General features: G+C 38.1%; 1 protein-coding gene and 1 long non-coding RNA gene across 4 annotated transcripts in view; one reads left to right on the forward strand and one right to left on the reverse strand.

Annotated features, from left to right (window-relative positions):
- The window catches only part of LOC133652568 (BICD family-like cargo adapter 1), a 53559-nt gene extending 33484 nt beyond the window's left edge, over nucleotides 1–20075 (forward strand). Inside the window, exons 7-10 of the mRNA XM_062051460.1 lie at nucleotides 1180–1323; nucleotides 4042–4172; nucleotides 10414–10534; nucleotides 18738–20075. Of these exons, the coding sequence (XP_061907444.1) occupies nucleotides 1180–1323; nucleotides 4042–4172; nucleotides 10414–10534; nucleotides 18738–18908 (567 nt within the window). The 3' untranslated portion in view covers nucleotides 18909–20075. The remainder of the gene's footprint in view (nucleotides 1–1179; nucleotides 1324–4041; nucleotides 4173–10413; nucleotides 10535–18737) is intronic.
- The window catches only part of LOC133652569 (uncharacterized), a 58540-nt gene that overhangs the window by 23112 nt on the left and 11825 nt on the right, over nucleotides 1–23603 (reverse strand). The gene's annotated exons all lie outside the window — the stretch shown is intronic.

Genomic DNA, 23603 nt, shown 5'->3' on the forward strand with positions numbered 1-23603 from the left:
ATCTAATCTAATCTAATGTACAAGCAAGTCTGCCCCACAACAAGAGGATAGAGAAATAAATGGAACTTACTGAATACAACGTTGGACTACAATGGCGGACTCACGGTAACTCTTCGGTGAAACTTAACCATACACGGAGCTATCCGGTGACGTCACCAATGAGAAAACCGTCACAAATTTGACCCATCGCCCGGGAATCATTTTTTGGTGATTTAACCCCCAATTCCAACCCTTAATGCGGAGTGCCAAGCAGGGAGGTAATGGGTCCCATTTTTATAGTCTTTGGTATGACTCGGCCGGGGTTTGAACTCACAACCTACCGATTGGTATGATATGTTTTTATTTTCATTGTCGGTGGGCCAAATCATATACTTTCTCATTCAATGGGTTTTTTGGTAACACTTTAGTATGGGGAACATATTATAATTAATTTAGAGTTATTTGGACACTAGGGGAACATATAAGGGTTAGGGTTACTAATAAGCAATAATTCTGAGCTTTTTTTTATTTTATTGAGCTTATTGAGGGAAGACTCTTAGTTAATGGCTTACTGGTTGTATAATAAGGCCATGCAGAATAAGGCATTAATAAGTACTTAATAATGACTAAATAAGAGCCAATATGTTACTAATGTGCATGTTAACAAGCAACTAATCAAATGGTGAATATGTTCCCCGTACTAAAGTGTTACCGGTTTTCTTTATTTTCATGACTATTTACATTGTAGATTAGGCTCGAGCACTTAACTGTTCAATGTGGTCTTGTGAAATGTGTCATTGGTGGGAGGTTTGAATAGCCTCAATACAAAAATGTTTTTTAAAAAAACAACCAATGATACATATCTTACATAATAGTCTGATTTGTTAAGTGGTTAATTGTAAAAAATGAAACCAAATGGGTGTATTACACCAAGCACCGTCAAGAACACTAAAAAACAAGAACATTGAAGGGGGCGATGAATGGGCGAGAGGGGCCCACACCAATACTCTTTCAGGGGGCCCAGCATTCCTAGCAACGGCCCCCCTTTGCACTACCCAATTCAACGCCTATTCTACAGTTTTATAGTTTTTAAATGTATTTAGCACGTAAACTTTCTTTCCCACAGTCTTTCTTCACTTTATCAACAAACTTTCAGGATTGTCCATTAAATGGATATTTGATGTGCCTTCACATTGAAAGGGCTCTCGGCGCAGTGATGAGGAAGCTTTGGAAGAACAGTTGAGGAAGCTTGGAGAAGAACTAAGAGAAGTCCGAGAACTGTATGAAGTGGAGCAGGACAAGACGCACAACAGTAAAGAGGAGCTGCTACAGCTGCACAATCAGGTACATGTACAGTATGTACAGTATGTACGGTATAATCCTGTAAGTGACGTGCTGTCATGTACGCAATTGCATCATGTAAATGTGTGCAATCATATGTGACACGAACATATTCAGACGTGTACACCAGGGTTGTTCAAACTTTTTATCTGTCCTGTACAGCCACTCAGGCAAATCATTTTGTCGAGACTTTTTTTGAAGGACAGAAAAATTGAAGGTTGTGGAGGCCATTTTGATATTCCTCACTTGTACCGTATTTTTCGGAGTATAAGTCGCTCCGGAGTATAAGTCGCACCGGCCGAAAATGCATAATAAAGAAGGGAAAAAACATATATAAGTCGCACTGGAGTATAAGGCGCATTTTTTGGGGAAATTTATTTGATAAAATCCAACACCAAGAATAGACATTTGAAAGGCAATTTAAAATAAATAAAGAATAGTGAACAACAGGCTGAATAAGTGTACGTTATATGACGCATAAATAACCAACTGAGAACGTGCCTGGTATGTTAACGTAACATATTATGGTAAGAGTCATTCAAATAACTATAACATATAGAACATGCTATACGTTTACCAAACAATCTGTCACTCCTAATCGCTAAATCCCATGAAATCTTATACGTCTAGTCTCTTACGTGAATGAGCTAAATAATATTATTTGATATTTTACACTAATGTGTTAATAATTTCTCCTGAGTATAAGTCGCACCCCCGGCCAAACTATGAAAAAAACTGCAACTTATAGTCTGAAAAATACGGTAATTAATATTATTAATCACGCTAAAACCTATCCGATGTAGGTAAAACTGTGACGATCTGTCACTTCACTTCTGGTTGTGGTTCCTTGTTTGGTGTTTGTTTCCTGTCGGCGCTCTTATTTTTGTTCCCCTTCCTGCTTGTCTCCCCGAGCGCTCGTTTCCCCTCACCTGTCACTGATTGGCAGCCTGGCACACCTGGTTGCAGTTGCCATTCAGGCGGCTATTTATGCCTGCCTCGCCTGTTCCTCAGGGCTCGAGGATTGATTATTGTCGTGAGTATAATAAAGGACTCTTACCTGCACATCATTCCCCTGTTTCCTGCATCTTGGGGTCAAAACTACCTCAGCCATGCGAGTGCCTAACAGAGTCAATCCTCGAGCCCTGAGGAACAGGCGAGGCAGGCATAAATAGCTGCCTGATTGGCAACTGCAACCAGGTGTAAAGAATTACCATGAATTGATTAACGTGGACCCCGACTTAAACAAGTTGAAAAGCTTATTCAGGTGTTACCATTTAGTGGTCAATTGTACGGAATATGTATTGTACTGTGTAAACCAGACCTGGGCATTCTGCGGCCCGCGGGCCACATCCGGCCCGCGTGAGGCCAATCATAAATTACAAAATACATTTTAAAAAGTATCTATGTCGAGTGTGCAATACAACGGTGCTGCTTTTGTTTTGAAAAGCGTTATTTGTATTACTTCCGTGTGGACGTATGCTTTTGCGCGATTGTGAGTGAATGTGAACAGCGGCAATCACAAATTACAAAATACATTTATAAAAACATCTATGTCGTGCGTGCAATACAACTGTGCTGCGTGTCACTCTCCCGACGCACTGCAACGAGGCGGGTTGAGACCATCGCTGGAAACTCGGAGCTTCAGCTGAAGAACAGAACGGCCGACTTTGACTGTTTTTCGCTGACTTTGGATGAGAGCTGCGATGTACGTGACACCGCCCGGCTGCTCATTTTCTTACGTGGGATAGCTGCAGACTTTCAAATCACGGAGTAGCTGGCAGCCATGCAGTCAATTAAAGAGACAACCACAGGTAGTGACTTGTTCACAGAGGTAAATGCGTATTTGGACATGTTAGGACTGAAATGGGACAAGCTGGCAGGTGTGACAACAGATGGTTGTCCAAATCTGACGGGGAAAAATGTTGGACTTTTAAAGAGGATGCAGGATAAAGTGACAGAAATTGACATTTTTGCATTGTATTATACATCAGGAAGTGTTGTGTAAGACAGTGTTAAAAATAAAACCATCAAAAGCAATCTGCTTTTGTATAAAGTTAAGTTATGTTAAATGAAATTATTATTATTATTATTATTTATCTTACGGTATATCAAAAATAATTTGAGCAAAATTTAATTGAAATATTGTCGGTGTGGCCCTCCAGCAGTGCTCGGGTTGCTTATTCGGTCCCCGGTAAAAATTAATTACCCACCCCTGGTGTAAACTGTATATAATGTATTCTCTTCCTTTGCAATCCACCAATAAAAGTTTCAATCAATCAAAGTGTCCCAGGCTGCCAATTAGGGACAGGTGAGGGAAACGAGCGCTCAGGGAGAAAAGCAGGAAGGGGAAGAAAAATAAGAGCGCTGACAGGAAACAAACACCAAACAAGGAACCACAACCAGACGTGAAGTGACAGATCGTCACAAAAACTATACAAAGACATTTTAAAAAATGGGATCAAAGTCTGACTGACACAAAACGAGGTGACATGAAATTCCTCACAGAATCGAGGCTAAGATGAACAGGTAGTTGGCCATTTTGGTTTGGAGGTAGCTTTTTTTGGGAATATTTTGCATTGCCCAAACACTCTTATGTGGGTTTTCTAATATTATTTTGCCCCCTGAACTTTGTTTAAATCACCCTGGTGTACACAATAATACACACGTTTACAGTGACTCAGAGGAAGTGAATAACGTGTCATTCCCCAATTTTGGATGCAGATGACGCTGCTCTCAGTAGAAATGTGTTCCCTCCAAGAGGAGACCGAGCTGTTGAGGACCATGGCTGAGGTCCGAGAGCCCAGCGAGCAGCTCCAGAGTGCAATCAAAGACAGAGATGAGGCCATTGCAAAGTAAGATCATGCAAACTCTGAGTAACATGATACATTATTCATGATTGTAGTCAGTAAATAAACATTGTAACAGCTCAGATGATTAGTCATAAGACTACACACAAAGTAGCAATGAGTCAATCCTGCTTTTACTACTACTACTACTACTACTACTACTATGTCGCATTCTTGGAAGAGTCTCTCTTCCAAGAATGGCTCGTATGCCTCTTGAGAGACTCTGCAGCCATTGTTGATTGCTGCACGCCACTTGGATCTTTCACTTGCAAGAGCCTCCCAGTTGTCAACGTTGATGGAGAAATATTTCAGGTCCCTCTTGATTACACCTTTAAAGGCCTACTGAAAGCCACTACTACCGACCACGCAGTCTGATAGTTTACATATCAATGATGAAATCTTAACATTGCAACACATGCCAATACGGTCGGGTTAACTTATAAAGTGCAATTTTAAATTTCCCGCGAAACTTCCGGTTGAAAACGTCCATGTATGATGACGTTTGCGCGCGACGTCAATGGTTGAAACGGAAGTATTCGGACACATTGTATCCCAATACAAACAGCTCTGTTTTCATCGCAAAATTCCACAGTATTCTGGACATCTGTGTTGGTGAATATTTTTCAATTTGTTTAATGAACAATGAAGACTGCAAAGAAGAAAGCTGTAGGTGGGATCGGTGTATTAGCGGCTGGCTGCAGCAACACAACCAGGAGGACTTTGACTTGGATAGCAGACGCGCTATCCGACGCTAGCCGCCGACCGCATCGATGATCGGGTGAAGTCCTTCGTCGCGCTGTCGATCGCTGGAACGCAGGTGAGCACGGGTGTTGATGAGCAGATGAGGGCTGGCGTAGGTGGAGCGCTAATGTTTTTATCATAGCTCTGATGAGGTCCCGTAGCTAAGTTAGCTTCAATGGCGTCGTTAGCAACAGCATTGCTAGGCTTCGACAGGCGGCACAGCATTAACCGTGTGGTTACAGGTCCAGTGTTTGGTTCGGTGTCTCCTGATAGTAGTATTGTTGAACTTCTGACTATCCTTCCAGTCAGGGGCTTATTTCTTTTGTGTCTATCTGCATTTAAGCACGATGCTATCACGTTAGCTCCGTAGCTAAAGTGCTTCACCGATGTATTGTCGTGCAGATAAAAGTCACTGTGAATGTCCATTTCGCGTTCTCGACTCTCATTTTCAAGAGGATATAGTATCCGAGGTGGTTTAAAATACAAATCCGTGATCCACAATAGAAAAAGGAGAAAGTGTGGAATCCAATGAGCCCTTTTACCTAAGTTACGGTCAGAGCAAAAAAAGATACGTCCTGCACTGCACTCTAGTCCTTCACTCTCACGTTCCTCATCCACGAATCTTTCATCCTCGCTCAAATTAATGGGGTAATTGTCGCTTTCTCGGTCCGAATCGCTCTCGCTGCTGGTGTAAACAATGGGGAAATGTGAGGAGCCCTTCAACCTGCGACGTCACGCTACTTCCGGTACAGGCAAGGCTTTTTTTATCAGCGACCAAAAGTTGCGAACTTTATCGTAGATGTTCTCTACTAAATCCTTTCAGCAAAAATATGGCAATATCGCAAAATGATCAAGTATGACACATAGAATGGATCTGCTATCCCCGTTTAAAAAAAAAAAAAATCATTTGAGTAGGCCTTTAAAACATATGCGATGACGTCCTTGTTTGCGCGGAGCATTGGCTAGTTGGCCATACAATAAGAGTTTGGGGATACGATGAATGTGACATTGGCGAAGAGTTGTGTACAGATCACTGGAGTTTTCTGTAGTATGAGTGAGTTGGTGACGTGGTCCTTCCAACAAACGGCCAGTATGAACGAAGGCAGGAAGTGAAATGCATTGAGGCGATGTTGGTTCCTGCGGTGTATTGTCCATGACTCAGATGCCTATAGTAGAGTACCAAGTACACGTACTTTGAGGAGCAAAGACAAATTCTTGTGGTTCTCCTTTAAGACAAATGTTTATAGAGCAACCATTTTTGATGACCAAGTGTTCAACAAATACATAAAGAAAAATGTACAGTTTAATTCCACCATTTTTTTTTTTTCTGGGCATCCTATTTATTTCTTTAAAAACAATATATTTATCGATCTTATAAGACATGACCTCAAGTGTTTTGCTCCCGGTAGCCAAGCTGCACTGCAAAAACTGAAATCTAAGTAAGATTAAATATCTCAAATAAGGGTGATCTTTGCTTATTTTCTGTCTGATAAGATAATTATTCTCACTAAGCATATTTTATGTTAGTGTTTTACTTGTTTTAAGTGTTTTGGATATTACAGCTTGTTGCTGAGATTTGATGACCTATATTGAGTAAAACATGCTTGAAACTAGAATATCAACTGTTGTAAAGCTGTGTCATTAACACTCACAAGAATAAAACTACTTTTTTAAAGTAATAATTTCAATCATGATGCCGATCGCATATCATTATGTCAAGATAATGGCACTAGCATTTACTTTATTTAAGAATATTTTTCAACATATAGAGCAAAAAGGTCACTTTTTTTTCTACCAAGATTATTTAGTTATTAGTGAGAATATACTTATTTTAAGGTATTTTTGGGTTCATTGAGGTTAGCTAATTTTACTTGTTTTGGAAAGTCTTGACAAGCCGAATTTTCTTGTTCTATTGGCAGATAATTTTGATTAGTTCAAATAAAATACCCCTAATTTTTGTAATTTTTTTTTCTTGTTTTTGAACACTGACTTTTTGCAGTGTGGAACATTTGACTTGCATCAGGGGAGGTTGCTGGTGAATATGATGGGGAAAATACAAACAATGTCCACTATTCTCAAATGCAAACATTGACAGATATGACTTGAGACCACCAGAGGGCGACAAAGTATGACTGAAGGACTTTGAAAATATTACACCTCTTAAGGCCCAAGCGGTTTGTTTACATGCTTTTTTTTATTTCTCTTTGCTATTTGGGCTTATTGGACCCTAATTAGAATAAAAACTAAGATTCATCTTTTTATATGATGTACTTAGTCCATAAATACACAAACATGTACTTCATGTGTAGTGACATGCTAATTCTTATTTTTACAGATTTTTTTTTCCAAATTCCATTGTATGTTATACTCTTCTGACACCACCAGATGGCAGTATAAGTGTCCACATAAGCGGCCATAAGACCCCAATTCAGTAGTGTACACAATTTTGGAAATAAGAGCTAAAAGGTGCTGTCCACGCATGTGGCCACTAAGCCTTTAGAGCATGGGTGTCAAACTCTGGCCCGCCGTGTAATTTAATTTGGCCCTTGAGGCAATATCAAATTAACATTAGAGCTGGCCCGCCGGTATTTTGCAGCGGCGCATTCACCACTAATACTCATACTTGCCAACCCTCGCGATTTTACCGGGAGACTCCCGCAGTTCAGTACCCCTCCCGAAAATCTCCGGGGGCAACCATTCTCCTGAATTTCTCCCGATTTCCACCCGGACAACAGTATTGGGGGCGTGCCTTTAAGGCACTCCCTTTAGCGTCCTCTACAACCTCTCGTCACGTCCGCTTTTCCTCCATACAAACAGCGTGCCGGCCCAGTCACATAATATATGCGGCTTTTACACACACACAAGTGAATGCCACGCATACTTGGTCAAAGCCATACAGGTCACACTGAGGGTGCCGTATAAACAACTTTAACACTGTGAAACCACACCAAACAAGAATGACAAACACATTTCCGGAGAACATCCGCACCGTAACACAACAGAACAAATACCCAGAACCCCTTGCAGCACTAACTCTTCCGGGACGCTACAATATACACGCCCCCATGCACTTTCTCTTGCTACTTCAAGGCTTGAATGTTTGATTCATTCATTATTGTCATTTTATTTTCAAATGTATTATTAGCCTGTGGAAAAAGTTTATTTTGATATTTACCTCAGGAGGCTGCAAATAGAAAAGAGGCATTCAATTTTTATTTAAATTTTATTTGATATGCCATTGATATTTTTTTATTATTATTATCAGGGACCGAGTCCCTTTGAGACATGGGACCCTATTGTATTTCTAGCGTTTTATTATTATTATACCGCCGCCTCTTTGAGCTGTAATTTGACCCCCTTAACATGCTTCAAAACTCACCAAATTGGACACACACATCAGGACTGGCGAAAATTGCGATCTAATCAAAAAACCAAACCCTAAAACTAAAAATTGCGCTCCAGCGCCCCCTAGGAAGAAAACACAGACAAAACTGCCTGTAACTCCCATTAGGAATCTCGTAGAGACATGAAACAAAAACCTTTATGTAGGTCTCACTTAGACCTATATTTCATACACCGACAACCCCCAGCAAAAATCAACAGGAAGTTTGCAATTCCCCCTTCAAAACAAAAGTTGTGTAAAAACAGTCACCTTTTTTCAAACATTGTCTCCTCTGAGCGCGTTTGTCGTGTCGGCACAGGAGAGAGATTGTCGTGTCGGCACAGGAGAGAGATTGAACCCTTCTGATTAAAAGTTGATGAAAGAGTTTTAATTACTGCTCCGGTTTGGATTTTATGAGCCCTCGGTCTCGTCCATTGTTGCTTGCAGTTTTAATTAGGGTTCGCATGTACCCTGTACAAAGGACTCCCACAGGGAGTCCTTTGTACAGGTAGAAAGGAACCTATTGAAATTGTAAGGTTGATTATTAGGGTTCGCATGTATCCTGTATAAAGGACTCCCTTTGTACAGGTACAAAGGAACCTATTGAAATTGTAAGGTTGATTATTATTCCGCAGCTTTGCGCACTACTTTGCCCTCCTTAACATGCTTTAAAACTCACCAAATTTTATACACACATAGAAGAACTGGGACAGCACACTTTAGTAAAAAAAAAACAAACCCCAAAAATCAAAATTGCGCTCTAGCGCCCCCTAGGAAAAAAACAAAAACAAACTGCCTGTAACTCCCACTAGGAAGGTCGTAGAGACATGAAACAAAAACCTGTATGTAGGTCTCACTTAGACCTACAATTCATAATTTCACATCCTCGGGCAAAAACCAACAGGAAGTTGGCAATTTCCCCTTCAACACAAAAAATGACTAAAAACACTCATTTTTGCCTCTTTGAGCTGTAATTTGACCCCCTTAAAATACTTCAAAACTCACCAAAATTTTTACACACATCGGGACTGGTGGAAATTGCGATCTAAAAAAAAACCGAACCCCAAAACTCAAAATTGCGCTCTAGCGCAATTTTTGAATAAAACAGACAAAACTGCTTCTCAGAGGAAAACACAGACAAAACTGCTTGTAACTTCCGGTAGGAACGTTTTAGAGACAAATACCTCTATGTAGGTCTCACCTAGACCTACATTTCATAGATTGACATCCTTCAGCAAAAATCAACAGGAAGTTTGATATCCCCACTTCAAAACAAATTTTTTTTAAAAAGCGGTCACCAAACATCAAACATTATCTCCTCTGAGCGCGTTTATCGTTTTGGCTTCTAACTACTACAGGAGAGAGATTGAACCCTTCTGATTAAAAGTTGGCGAAAGCGTTTTAATAAGTGCTACGGTTTTGATTTCACGAGCCTTCAAAGAAAAGAACCACTGTGCCGCAGCACCTAGGAAAAAAACACAGACACAACTTCCTCTAACTCCCAGTACGAATATCGTAGAGACATGCAACAAAAACCTCTATGTAGGTCTCACTCAGGACTACCACTGGACAAAAGTATTGGGACACCTAGTTATTATTTGAAACTCGATTTTGCATGTCACTATAAAATTATACAAGCCTTGCTTGTTCAATATTCAATGCAAAACTTGTTTGGGTCCCTATTAAAAGGTTAATTTGTTCAACCTTGACCCGCGGCTTTGTTCAGTTTTAAATTTTGGCCCACTCTGTATTTGAGTTTGACACCCCTGCTTTAGAGGTTTTCATGTAATGTACTTTTTTCTTACTGAAGAATATCCATCCATCCATTTTCTACTGCTTGTCCCTAATGGGGTCGCTGGAGCTGTACTGAAGAACATGACAATATTTCAATGTTGAGTTGTTTATCTCCATGCAGGGACATCCACAGTGTTAGACTTTGAAAACCTCTGGATTAGACCATTCATTTCTACCTTATTCTGCGGCCGCTCTGTCAAAAAGTAAATGTTTATGACGCTTAAAGTAATAATTGGTCATATATAAGAAATGTGAATATTTACAGGCTTTGCATAAAAGGTGTAACCAAAGGAAGCACTTCTTATACGTGTGTTGTGTTTGTGTGCACAGGAAGAAGGCAGTGGAGATGGAGCTGGCCAAGTGTAAAATAGACATCATGTCTTTAAATAGTCAGCTTCTGGACGCCATCCAACAGAAGCTCAACCTATCACAGCAGCTGGAAGCCTGGCAGGTGGGTCAAAGGTGGCATCATAGCGGTGCTTAGATAAATGCCCAGTCCAGTCCTCCACACTCAGTTAACTTGTTAGCATGCATGTCAGAAACATAGTACTAAGACTCACTTCCTGTGTGGGTGTGGTCACACTCGGCTCGTCCCCAGAGAGGATGGCCAAAAGGGTACTACAGGGCGCCATGACTGCTACTAACTTTGAGCTGGTGCTACAGTGTGCGTTTGTGGCGCTTCCTCGTTAGTTTTGTGTAGTCAACCGTATAAATGCTCTGTTGTGCAGCGTGGGGCCGCAACACCCTGGAGAATTGTGGAAAGTTTTTACACCGCTTTCAAGTATTAAGGGTGTAACGGTACACAGAAATGTGGGTTCGGTACATACCTCGGTTTAGAGGTCACGGTTCGGTTCATTTTCGGTACAGTAAGAAAACAACAAAATATACATTTTTTGGTTATTTATTTGCCAAATCTGTAAACAATGGCATAACATACATATACACACAGGGTCCATTGCCAGGGTTAATGTGGTCAACATATATCAAATAAAAACTAAATAAGATAATAACTCAGAATGGTTTCTTAACAAAACCTTTCTACATATAAAGTGCTTTTTTTGATTGATTGATTGATTTAGACTTTTATTAGTAGATTGCACAGTACAGTACATATTCCGTACAATTGACCACTAAATGGTAACACCCCAATAAGTTTTTCAACTTGTTTAAGTCGGGGGTCCACGTTAATCAACATTAAACTGCCTCAAGTTGTTGCTCAGATTAAATAAAAATGACAAAACTTTTCTTCTACATATAAAAAGTGCAACATTAAACAGTTTCAAGTCACCTCAGCCTCAGATTAACTTTTCTTTCCCCCCCAGCCTGGCTAACTTGGCAGTAAGAGGATATATGGACTTATTGTTCTTCCACCATAGAAGTGGGTCAAAATCTAGTTTCTAATGCAATATGGTCTTAAATCTGCTGCTATAAAAACATTTGTTATTGCTTTAGCCCTGCCTGACTCGCCGAGGAGAGGCTGCTTGAATGCGGTGGTGACGCTTCAAATGGGTTAGCATGTTTGACGTGTTGAACAATGTCGGCAAACCTCCGTCCTCCATTGTTGTATCGCGCAGCCAAAGTGTTCCCAAACGTATGTCCGTGTGGAAACTCGTTCGGTACACCTCCGAACCGAACCGAAACCCCCGTACTGAAACGGTTCAAAACAAATACACGCACTGTTACTCCCCTAATAATAATAATAATAATAATAATAATAATAATAATAATAATGAATTAGATTTACGTAGCGCTTTTTTGGACACTCAAAGCGCTATACAGACAGACCTGAGAACCCATCACTTATTTACTGTGGCGTGGCTCGGTTGGTAGAGCGCCCGTGCCGGCAACTTAAAGGTTCCAGGTTCATAAAATCTGCAAAGACTCCTCCCACCCCCACCAAGGACTGTTTTCACTGCTGGACTCTAGAAAGAGGTTCCGCAGCCTCCGTAGCAGAACCTCCAGGTTCTGTAACAGCTTCTTCCCTCAGGCCATTAGACTCCTGAACGCATCACAATAATCCCCTCAATTCCCCCCAAAAATGGATTAACTGGCTGGAATATAAAGACAATATAACATACATCCATAAACGTGGCTGTACAGAGCCCCTAAAGGGACATGGGGGAATTTTTTTTTTTTATAATTGTTATTTTTTGTTGTTGTTTTTTTAGACATGTATCTCGTGCGCACGAGAAACTTTTTATAAAGTTATAAAAAAATCCCCCCCAAAATTATAATTTTTTTGATTTTATTTTTTAGACATGTGCCCACGAGAAAGTTTCTCGTGCGCACAAGATGTCTAAATATATATATATATATATATATATATATATATATATATATATATATATATATATATATATATATATATATATATATATATATATATATATATATATAAAGTTATACAACTTTTTTTTTTTATATATATAAATATATTTTTAAAAAATGTATAACTTTATAAAAAGTTTCTCATGCGCACGAGATACATGTCTAAAAAAATTTTTTAAAAATTAAAAAATTATAAAAAATAAATGTTCCCCCATGTCCCTTTAGGGGCTCCGTATGGATGCATATGCAAAAGTGCAATATATTTATCTGTACAGTAATCTATTTATTTATATCTGCACCTTATTGCTTTTTTATCCTGCACTACAACGAGCGAATGCAACAAAATTTCGTTCTTATCTGTACTGTAAAGTTCAAATTTGAATGACAATAAAAAGGAAGTCTAAGTCTTCAATTCCCGCTTCCGCCACTCTAGTCACTGCCGTTGTGACGTTGGGCAAGAGACTTGACCCGCCTGCTCCCAGTGCCACCCACACTGGTTTAGATGTAACTTAGATCATGGGTTTCACTATGTAAAGTGCTTTGAGTCACTAGAGAAAAGCGCTATATAAATTTTTTTTTTTTTTTAAATCACTTGACATTCACTAGGAAGGTAAGGTTCACCATTAACACTGTCGAGCCACCGATTAAAGAGTCGCGTGCCAAGTAAACACACCACACCACGTCTGTGTTTTGTTCAGGAGAGAACACACAGAAGCTAATACAGATAATAACAGAATACATTAACAAATTAAAAATATGGTTTGACAAAATAGAGATGAAATAATGCATTTGGGTAACAGTGGAAGAGAAAGTCAAACACACATAGACAAGACATTGCAAGTAAAAGAAACCACCTTTGTCAATAGATGACAAAATGAACTGGGAAAACTCATAAAAAAATATGCAACAGAAAGTGAAAGGAAATATGTCAATAATCAATCAAGCAAAATATGTTCTAGACCAAAAGTCACTCAATGATCTCTGCAGTTTGCCAGTGTTACCATATCTGAGGTATTATGCAGAAATATGGGGAAATACCGTATTTTTCGGAGTATAAGTCGCTCCAGAGTATAAGTCGCACCGGTCGAAAATGCATAATAAAGAAGGAAAAAAACATATATAAGTCGCACTGGAGTATAAGTCGCATTTTTGGGGGAAATGTATTTGATAAAAGCCAACACCAAGAATAGACATTTGAAAGGCAATTTAAAATAAATAAAGAATAGTGAACAACAGGCTGAATAAGTGTACGTTATATGAGGCATAAATAACCAACTGAGAACGTGCCTGGTATGTTAACGTAACATATTATGGTAAGAGTCATTCAAATAACTATAACATATAGAACATGCTATACGTTTACCAAACAATCTGTCACTCCTAATCGCTAAATCCCATGAAATCTTATACGTCTAGTCTCTTACGTGAATGAGCTAAATAATATTATTTGATATTTTACGGTATTGTGGGTTATAATTTCACACATAAGTCGCTCCTGAGTATAAGTCGCACCCCCGGCCAAACTATGAAAAAAACTGTGACTTATAGTCCGAAAAATACGGTAAGTACAAAAGTACACGTATTCACTTAGCATGTAACAAACAAGAAAGAAGAGTTATAATAAAACATCATGAGTGGTACATACAGTGATACAAATACACTGGAGGCAGACACCAAAGTTGACATAGAGACCGTAGAGAGTGAACTCCACCTACTAAAGCAATGGTTTGATGCCAATAAACTATCAATCAACCTAAATAAAAGAAAATATAGAATTTTTGGAAATAGGAAAAATAACATACAATGTCACATAAGAATTGATGATATGGAGATAGAAAGGGTGTATTCAACAACATTTTTGGGGACCTATATAGATGACAAATTAAATTGGAAACTGCACATAAATATACTCGACAAAGATGGCAAAAGTTATTGCTATAATACATAAAATTAAAAACTCTGTAAATCTTAACATGTTATATAATTGTTTCATACTCCCATATCTTAATTATTGTGTTGAAATCTGGGGTAACAATTACAAATCTAACATCAACTCTGTGTTCTTACTTAAAAAAAAGCCATTGGAATTGTAAATTAGGCGGATTATTATGACCATACCAATGCTCTGTTTATTAAATTAAAAACATTAAAACTGCACGATCTTGTTGACCTCAACACTGCTATTGTGACGTATAAAGCTCATAACCACATGTGTTCTGCCCTCACTATACGTGTTGAGGTTATACAGCTTGGCAGACAGCTAACAAACAATCCAAGACGTCTAATAAAGTTCCAAAGCAGATGAATCCATTTAGGCTCTTTATTGTTGTTGATCTCGCTTAGTCTTTTCCTATCTTTACTTTTGTCTTGCACTGGACTTTTATTTTAGTAAAACTGAAATACACACAATGACAAATGTATAAGCTATGTGATTCAATTAACATACTGAAATGTAATGCACAATATGTAAATATTAGCTTCACACAAATATACAGTACTATCATCAAACAAATACTTCTGAGTGTTGAAACTATTTCGATGGTGGAAATATAGGACTGGCAGCCATTTTAAGTCCTCAAAACATCCATTAAAACAGTGCACAAAAATCGTTCTTCAATAAACATCCTACTATCAAATTTAACCACTTTCCACCTTAATATTGAGTTACAAAAACAAGTTAAACAGTTTACTGACAGACTTATCTTTTCGGAGGCTTGTAAAAGCTAACACAACTTGTCTACTTCTCAATTGTCTCATGAACTGAACTGACATCGTCAACCCGGAAGTGCCCAAACAAATGAGGTGTAGTATCTTCCTATCGCCACAAGGTGTCAGTAAGAGTCTACAATCAAATGGGCATAACAGGATGCTGCCTCACCGTCTACAGGAGAGGTTCAAACCCAGGGAGAGTCCCTATGACCTCAGAGGTTAAGCAGTCTTTCAGAAAGCAAACATAAGAACAGGCTTAAAAAGTAGATGTGTTTCTCTCAGGGGGGTTCAACTGTGGAACAACTTGGGTGATTCCTTAAAATGTTCCAGTTCCATTCACACACGTAAAAAACACTTTGAGATCAATGTCTTGGAAAAATATATCACTCTTGAATCAACACAGTAGTTAATCCTATGATAAATGTTAATTACAAAACTAAATGTGAGATATAAATAATAATGAAGGTATAATTGTTTGTATATAGTATATTATTGGTACAAATGTTTAACCAACATGTGTACAAGGATATCCCACATGTCTTTACTGTGTATATATTTTGAACAGTGTTTATGTTGTGTAAAGAAAATTGCATATTTCTAGGAAGCTCATCTTATATTTGAGATTGTTTATAGGGTTAGGCGAAATAACTGCTTAACTTCAGCCCAAACCCTTTCAGTCTGTAACAATGTCAATTTATGAATGTACAACTGTTTGTTTATGTAAAACTGTTTGTTTATTTAAAACTAAAATAAACTAAAAAAAACTAAACATACTTAACAAAAGTCACAATTTCTATGTGATTGTTGATCCAAAACTAATGAAGATTTTGGCAAGATGAGGTTGATAAGGTTTTTTTGGGTCGTTCTGTGTATTTTTTTTACATTTATTGTACAGTTGTGTGTTCGAGTTCCTGCTGGGCAATAAACACTGCATGGACGTAGCAGCAGAGTGTCGAATACGGCCACAAAATTATGCCGGGCTTTCTGCTCCGCCGCTCCCAGTCTGTGGAACGCTCTCCCTAACCACCTGAGGGCACCACAGACTGTGGATGCTTTTAAAAAAAAGCTTAAAAACCCTTCTTTAAAAAAAACAACAACCTTTTTGTAGATATATGCATACTAGTTTTGGCTGTTGTAGTTTTTATTTTTATTTACTTTTTATTATCTTTTTATTAATACACTGTAGCACTTTGAGGTTGTTTACGCAATGTAAAGTGCTTTTTACAAATAAAATCTATTATTATTATTATTACTTTCAAGAAATAAAAGCATGTTTTATTGTACGTTTATGAACTGGAGTATGTTCGGAATGCTATATAGACTAATTATTTTGGTTTGTTTGGTCATAAAAACGGACATCAAAACGACAGCAATTACATGCACAGCTGCACACGTCCTTGGTAGCAGTTCTGGCGTCTTGTTGCTTAGTTGGCCATGCTCTCTTTACACACCTCCCCTACCCTCCCTCCCTCTGTAACCAGCTGCTTTTTCCTCTCTTTCTCCCTGCCCGCAGTTTGCATCCTCAGGGCTCTTTACAGTATGGCTCTTGTGGTTTCTGATCTAGTGGCCTTTCTCAGCTTCTGTACCACCCTCTCTACCCCGTGGTGCCCTCCCCCTTCCTGCCTTAGAGGTGAGCCCAGCTGCACCGTCCCGTTTTGTGGCAAATCAAATCTCGCCAAGGGAACCAAGTCTGCCAACGTGTGCATGCCTACTTTGGGCGCCATATTGGAAACATACAGTACAGGACATACATGCAGTACAAATAACCTCCACGGGGGTCACGAGTGCACAAATCAGCCGTTTTATTGCTGCCAATCAAAACCGAGCAGTATTACAGTAAGACAATACCGCCAAAACTGCACTTTACCCAGCAGGTAAACATTACTGCAGCCCTGCTGCTGAATCACATCTCACACATACACAATGCTGCTGAATTGATATACAATATTCCGAAAAATACAATTATAAATTCCCAACCATTGTGGTCTGTAAGTTATCATTTTTACTACAAATAAGATTTATTTCCATTGGCATATTTGGTTGCGACTCCATCCCGCCGTTCCAATCTGCACCAACCTTTTTATGCCATGCTGAGCCATTTTCTCTCTGAAAATATTGGGCCCCATTCAGCAATAAGTTCCTAACTTTTCCTCTTATTTTTCTTCCTAAGAGGAGTCCATTCAAATTCATGACGTGTTCTTAAACGCCCAAATTGTTCCCACCCGCTGTTCTTGAGTTGCTGAATGCCAAATGGTTAGCGCGTGCGTGTCTATCATAATTTGCATATAAACACGCCTTTATTTCCCCAATATGCATATGTAAACGCCCTTAATTCCGTAATTTGCATAGCTAAACGCCCTTAATTCCCCATATAAGGGCACAATTCCGGCGGAAAAGCTGAACATCAAACACACGGAAAAACACAAACAGATTACAGAAGAGAAATTCGTATTATCCCGCGGGGGAAATACATCATGTCAAAACGTAAGTTTAAGAAAGGGGGGACAGCTCTCGCTTAAAGCGTTCAAATAAATATTCGTCACTTCAGGCAAATAGGTCTAGCATTGCCATTGTGTACGTGTGTGTGTGTGTGTGTGTGTGTATATTGCTCATTTTGCTATATGTCTGTCTGTCTTATCTCTATCTATGATATTCATTTAACATTAGACAATAGAAGTAAGGGAATATATATATATATTTATCCTTCAAAGACTAAGACAATCAGGAAGTTGTGTTAATAAATGTTAATTTTTGATAATACAATTTTGTAAATTAGCACTTAACCCCGAGCTGATAATAAATATGTTGTTCAGTTGTTATATATCCTGTGTTTAGATTTCTGTATCTCATTTGCAAGTATTATATAGTACATTTTTGATGGCAGTAGTGTATAGACTATGGTGTGTTGCCTAATTAGAAAGTAGTCTTTGCTATTAAGCTGAATGTAGATTTCACTTCAGAAAACCACTGCCAGTAACTACAGTTCGTCGCTACATCTGTAAGTGCAAGTTAAAACTCTACAATGCAAAGCCAAAGCCATTTATCAACAACACCCAGAAACGCTTCGCTGGGCCCGAGCTCATCTAAGATGGACTGATGCAAAGTGGAAAAGTGTTTTGTGGTCTGACGAGTCCACATTTCAAATTGTTTTTGGAAACTGTGGACGTTGTGTCCTCCGGAACAAAGACGAAAAGAACCATCCGGATTGTCATAGGCACTGTGATGGTATGGGGGTGTATTAGTGCCCAAAGCATGGGTAACTTACACATCTGTGAAGGCACCATTAATGCTGAAAGGTACATACAGGTTTTGGAGCAACACATGTTGCCATCCAAGCAACGTTATCATGGACGCCCCTGCTTATATCAGCCAGACAATGCCAAGCCACGTGTTACAACAGCGTGGCTTCATAGTAAAAGAGTTCAAAAAGAACCAAAAAAGCTGCATAGGACACATTTTAGGACGTTTAAAATTGCAAATTTGTGTACAACTACACACACTTGGACATCAGACAGTATCAATATATGATGTTGTATTGATAATGTACGTCACAGATTTGACTATTAAACCCCCCCCCCAAAAAAAGGACGTAAACTTGAGTTGTTGTCCTCCTGCAGGATGACATGCACAGAGTGATTGACCAGCAGTTGATGGACAAGCACCAGGACGAGTGGCGGTCTCCTCACCCCTCGGGGTCGTCGAGGGCTCACAGCGCTCAGTCCTCCAGACGAGCTCTCCGCATCTCCGACAGGGACAGAAGACTCTTTTCTTTTTTCAAAAAGAATTAAGGAGACAAAAGAAAAGCCAGGCGAGGTCCCGCCGAAGAAGGGAGCGGCGTGACAGCACAGGTGTAAAGACCACCCAAACACACACACACCCTGTCTGATTGGGGTTATTTGTTCACCGTGAAATGGTAACAACTTGATTTTGAAGTAGGACTTGATGTGGTTTCCACTGAGGAAAGTTTCCTTGTAGTGCCTAAATGATCCATCGCTTCTTCCTGCCAGCTCCGTAGGACAGGGGTCCCCAACCGCCGGTCCAGGGACCGCTACTGCATTTGCTACCGAGAAACATTTCAATATTTATTTATGACCGCATTTTCTCCAATTTAACTTTTGCCAGTCCCACTACACACCAATCAGCTTGGTCATAGATGCATGCATGAAAATACACCATTTGTTAGATCTTTGTTACATGGAACAATGCACATTAATGAACATAACATGTAAATGACTAAACACCATCTGCAGTCCCCAGCAGGTTGATAGTATATAATATACAAACCCCGTTTCCATATGAGTTGGGAAATTGTGTTGGATGTAAATATAAACGGAATACAATGATTTGCAAATCCTTCTCAACCCAAATTCAATTGAATGCACTACAACAGGGGTCACCAACCTTTTTGAAACCAAGAGCTACTTCTTGGGTACTGATTAATGCGAAGGGCTACCAGTTTGATACACACTTAAATAAATTGCCAGAAATAGCCAATTTGCACAATTTACCTTTAACTCTATGTTATTATTAATAGTTAACGATATTTACACTTAATTGAACGGTTTAAAAGAGAAGAAAACACGAAAAAAAATGACAATTACATTTTGAAACATAGTTTATCTTCAATTTTGACTCTTTAAAATTCAAAATTCAACCGAAAAAAAGAAGAGAAAAACTTAAAAAAAGAATTTATGGAACATCATTAGCAATTTTTCCTGATTAAGATTAATTTTAGAATTTTGATGACATGTTTTAAATAGGTTAAAATCCAATCTACACTTTGTTAGAATATATAACAAATTGGACCAAGCTATATTTCTAACAAAGACAAATCATTATTTCTTCTAGATTTTCCAGAACAAATATTTTAAAAGAAATTCAAAAGACCTTGAAATAAGATTTAAATTTGATTCTACAGGATTTTCTAGATTTGTCAGAATAATTTTTTAACATTTTAATCATAATAAGTTTGAAGAAATATTTCACAAATATTATTCGTCGAAAAAACAGAAGCTAAAATGAAGAATTAAATTAAAATGTATTTGTTATTCTTTACAAAAAAAATAAAAAAATTTACTTGAACATTGATTTAAATTGTCAGGAAAGAAGAGGAAGGAATTCAAAAGGTAAAAAGGTATATGTGTTTAAAAATCCTAAAATAATTTTTAAGGTTGTATTTTTTCTCTAAAATTGTCTTTCTGAAAGTTATAAGAAGCAAAGTAAAAAAAAAAAAAATAATTTATTTAAACAAGTGAAGACCAAGTCTTTAAAATATTTTCTTGGATTTTCAAATTCTATTTGAGTTTTGTCTCTCTTAGAATTAAAAATGTCGGGCAAAGCGAGACCAGCTTGCTAGTAAATAAATACAATTGAAAAAAATAGAGGCAGCTCACTGGTAAGTGCTGCTATTTGAGCTATTTTTAGAACAGGCCGGCGGGCGACTCATCTGGTCCTTACGGGCTACCTGGTGCCCGCGGGCACCGCGTTGGTGACCCCTGTACTGCAAAGACAAGATATTTGATGTTCAAACTCATAAACTTTATTTTTTTTTTGCAAATAATAATTAACTTAGAATTTCATGGCTGCAACACGTGCCCAAGTAGTTGGGAAAGGGCATGTTCACCACTGTGTTACGTCACCTTTTCTTTTAACACTCAATAAACGATTGGGAACGGAGGAAACTAATTGTTGAATCTTTGAAAGTGGAATTCTTTCCCATTCTTGTTTTATGTAGAGCTTCGGTCGTTCAACAGTCCGGGGGTCTCCGCTGTCGTATTTTACGCTTCATAATGCGCCACACATTTTCGATGGGAGACAGGTCTGGACTGCAGGCGGGCCAGGAAAGTACCCGCACTCTTTTTTTTAAATTTTTATCAGTTTGAACATCAAATATGTTGTCTTTGTAGCATATTCAACTGAATATGGGTGGAAAATGATTTGCAAATCATTGTATTCCGTTTATATTTACATCTAACACAATTTCCCAACTCATATGGAAACGGTGTTTGTATATAGAGGCAGGTTGATGGTATATAACATATACAGGCAGGTTGATGGTATATAATATATACAGGCAGGTTGATGGTATATAATATATACAGGCAGGTTGACGGTATATAATATATACAGGCAGGTTGATGGTATATAATATATACAGGCAGGTTGATGGTATATAATATATACAGGCAGGTTGATGGTATATAATATATACAGGCAGGTTGATGGTATATAACATATACAGGCAGGTTGATGGTATATAATATATACAGGCAGGTTGATGGTATATAATATATACAGGCAGGTTGACGGTATATAATATATACAGGCAGGTTGATGGTATATAATATATACAGGCAGGTTGATGGTATATAATATATACAGGCAGGTTTAGGGTATATAATATATACAGTACATACAATAAACCTGCTGGGGGAAATCACATCACAAAGAAATAAGCTCCCACTAATTCAGCGTCATGGTGAGTTGTATTTTTCCTGCACTTATTTTAACTGTATTTGTCTGCCACATGTGGAAGTGTGGTCTACGGTAATGAAGGCCGGTCTGTGGTAATGAAGGCCGGTCTGTGATGATAATGCTGCATTAAAGCGGTCCCTGGTGCAAACAATGTTGGGGACCCCTGCTGTGGGAGGTAACACTTTAAATGTCTCTCCTCGCCCACACAGTGGACACGTTAGAGCAGCTTGGAAACACAGAATGTTAACATGGTAGCATCTTCTTGGCACGCTCTGTTTCCATTTGCACACTTCAACAAGTATACTAGGACTTCAACAAGTATACTGTGACTTCAACAATATACAATGACTTCAACAAGTACACTATTGCGTCAATAATTTTACCTGGACTTCAACAAGTATAGTTAAGTTCAAGTTAAAGTACCAATGATTGTCACACACACACTAGGTGTGGCGAAATTATTCTCTGCATTTGACCCATCACCCTTGATCGCCCCCCTGGGAGGTGAGGGGAGCAGTGAGCAGCAGCACTGGCCGCGCCCGGGGAATCATTTTTGGTGATTTAACCCCCAATTCCAACCCTTGATGCTGAGTGCCAAGCAGGGAGGTAATGGCTCCCATTTTTATAGTCTTTGGTATGACTCGGCCGGGGTTTGAACTCCCGACCTACCGATCTCAGGGCGGACACTCTAACCGAATGACTGCAATGTGTATTCCATGACTTCAACAATATACAACGACTTCAAAAAGTATACTATGATTTCAATAACTGTACTACGACTTAAACAAGTATACTATAATTTCAATAAATATGTTTTGACTTAAATAATATACAATGACTTCAATAAGGAAAATGATGACTTCAATAAGTGTAGTATGACTTCAATAAATATACTATGACATAATACTTTGTCATAGTATATTTATTGAAGTCATAGTACACTCAAAACCTCAAAAGATATACTATGACTTCAACAAGAATAGTATGACTTCAATATATATACTGTGACTTCAACAAGTATACTATGACTTCAATAAGTTTACTATGACTTCGACAAGTATACTGTGACTTCAATAAGTATATTGTGTCAACAATATACAATGACTTCAATAAGTATACTATGACTTCAACAAGTACACTATTGCTTCAATAATTGTACCTTGACTTCAACAAGTATACAATGACTGCAATGTGTATTCTATGACTTCAACAATATACGACTTCAAAAAGTATACTATGACTTCAATAACTACACTATGACTTAAACAAGTATACTATGATTTCAATAACTACACTATGACTTAAACAAGTATACTATGATTTCAATAAGTATGTTTTGACTTATACAATGACTTCAATAAGGAAAATGATGACTTCAATAAGTGTAGTATGACTTCAATAAATATACTATGACATAATACTTTGTCATAGTATATTTATTGAAGTCGTAGTACACTCGAAACCTCAAAAAATATACTAGGACTTCAACAAGAATAGTATGACTTCAATATATATACTGTGACTTTAACAAGTATATTATGACAACAATATACAATGACTTCAATAAGTATACTATGACTTCAACAAGTACACTATTGCTTCAATAATTGTACCTTGACTTCAACAAGTATACAATGACTGCAATGTGTATTCTATGACTTCAACAATATACGACTTCAAAAAGTATACTATGACTTCAACAAGTATACTATGATTTCAATAACTACACTATGACTTCAACAAGTATACTATGATTTCAATAACTACACTATGACTTAAACAAGTATACTATGATTTCAATAAGTATGTTTTGACTTATACAATGACTTCAATAAGGAAAATGATGACTTCAATAAGTGTAGTAGGACTTCAATAAATATACTATGACATAATACTTTGTCATAGTATATTTATTGAAGTCGTAGTACACTCGAAACCTCAAAAAATATACTAGGACTTCAACAAGAATAGTATGACTTCAATATATATACTGTGACTTCAACAAGTAT

Source organism: Entelurus aequoreus, linkage group LG06 (genome assembly GCF_033978785.1).
Source record: "Entelurus aequoreus isolate RoL-2023_Sb linkage group LG06, RoL_Eaeq_v1.1, whole genome shotgun sequence".
Taxonomy (NCBI): domain Eukaryota; kingdom Metazoa; phylum Chordata; class Actinopteri; order Syngnathiformes; family Syngnathidae; genus Entelurus; species Entelurus aequoreus.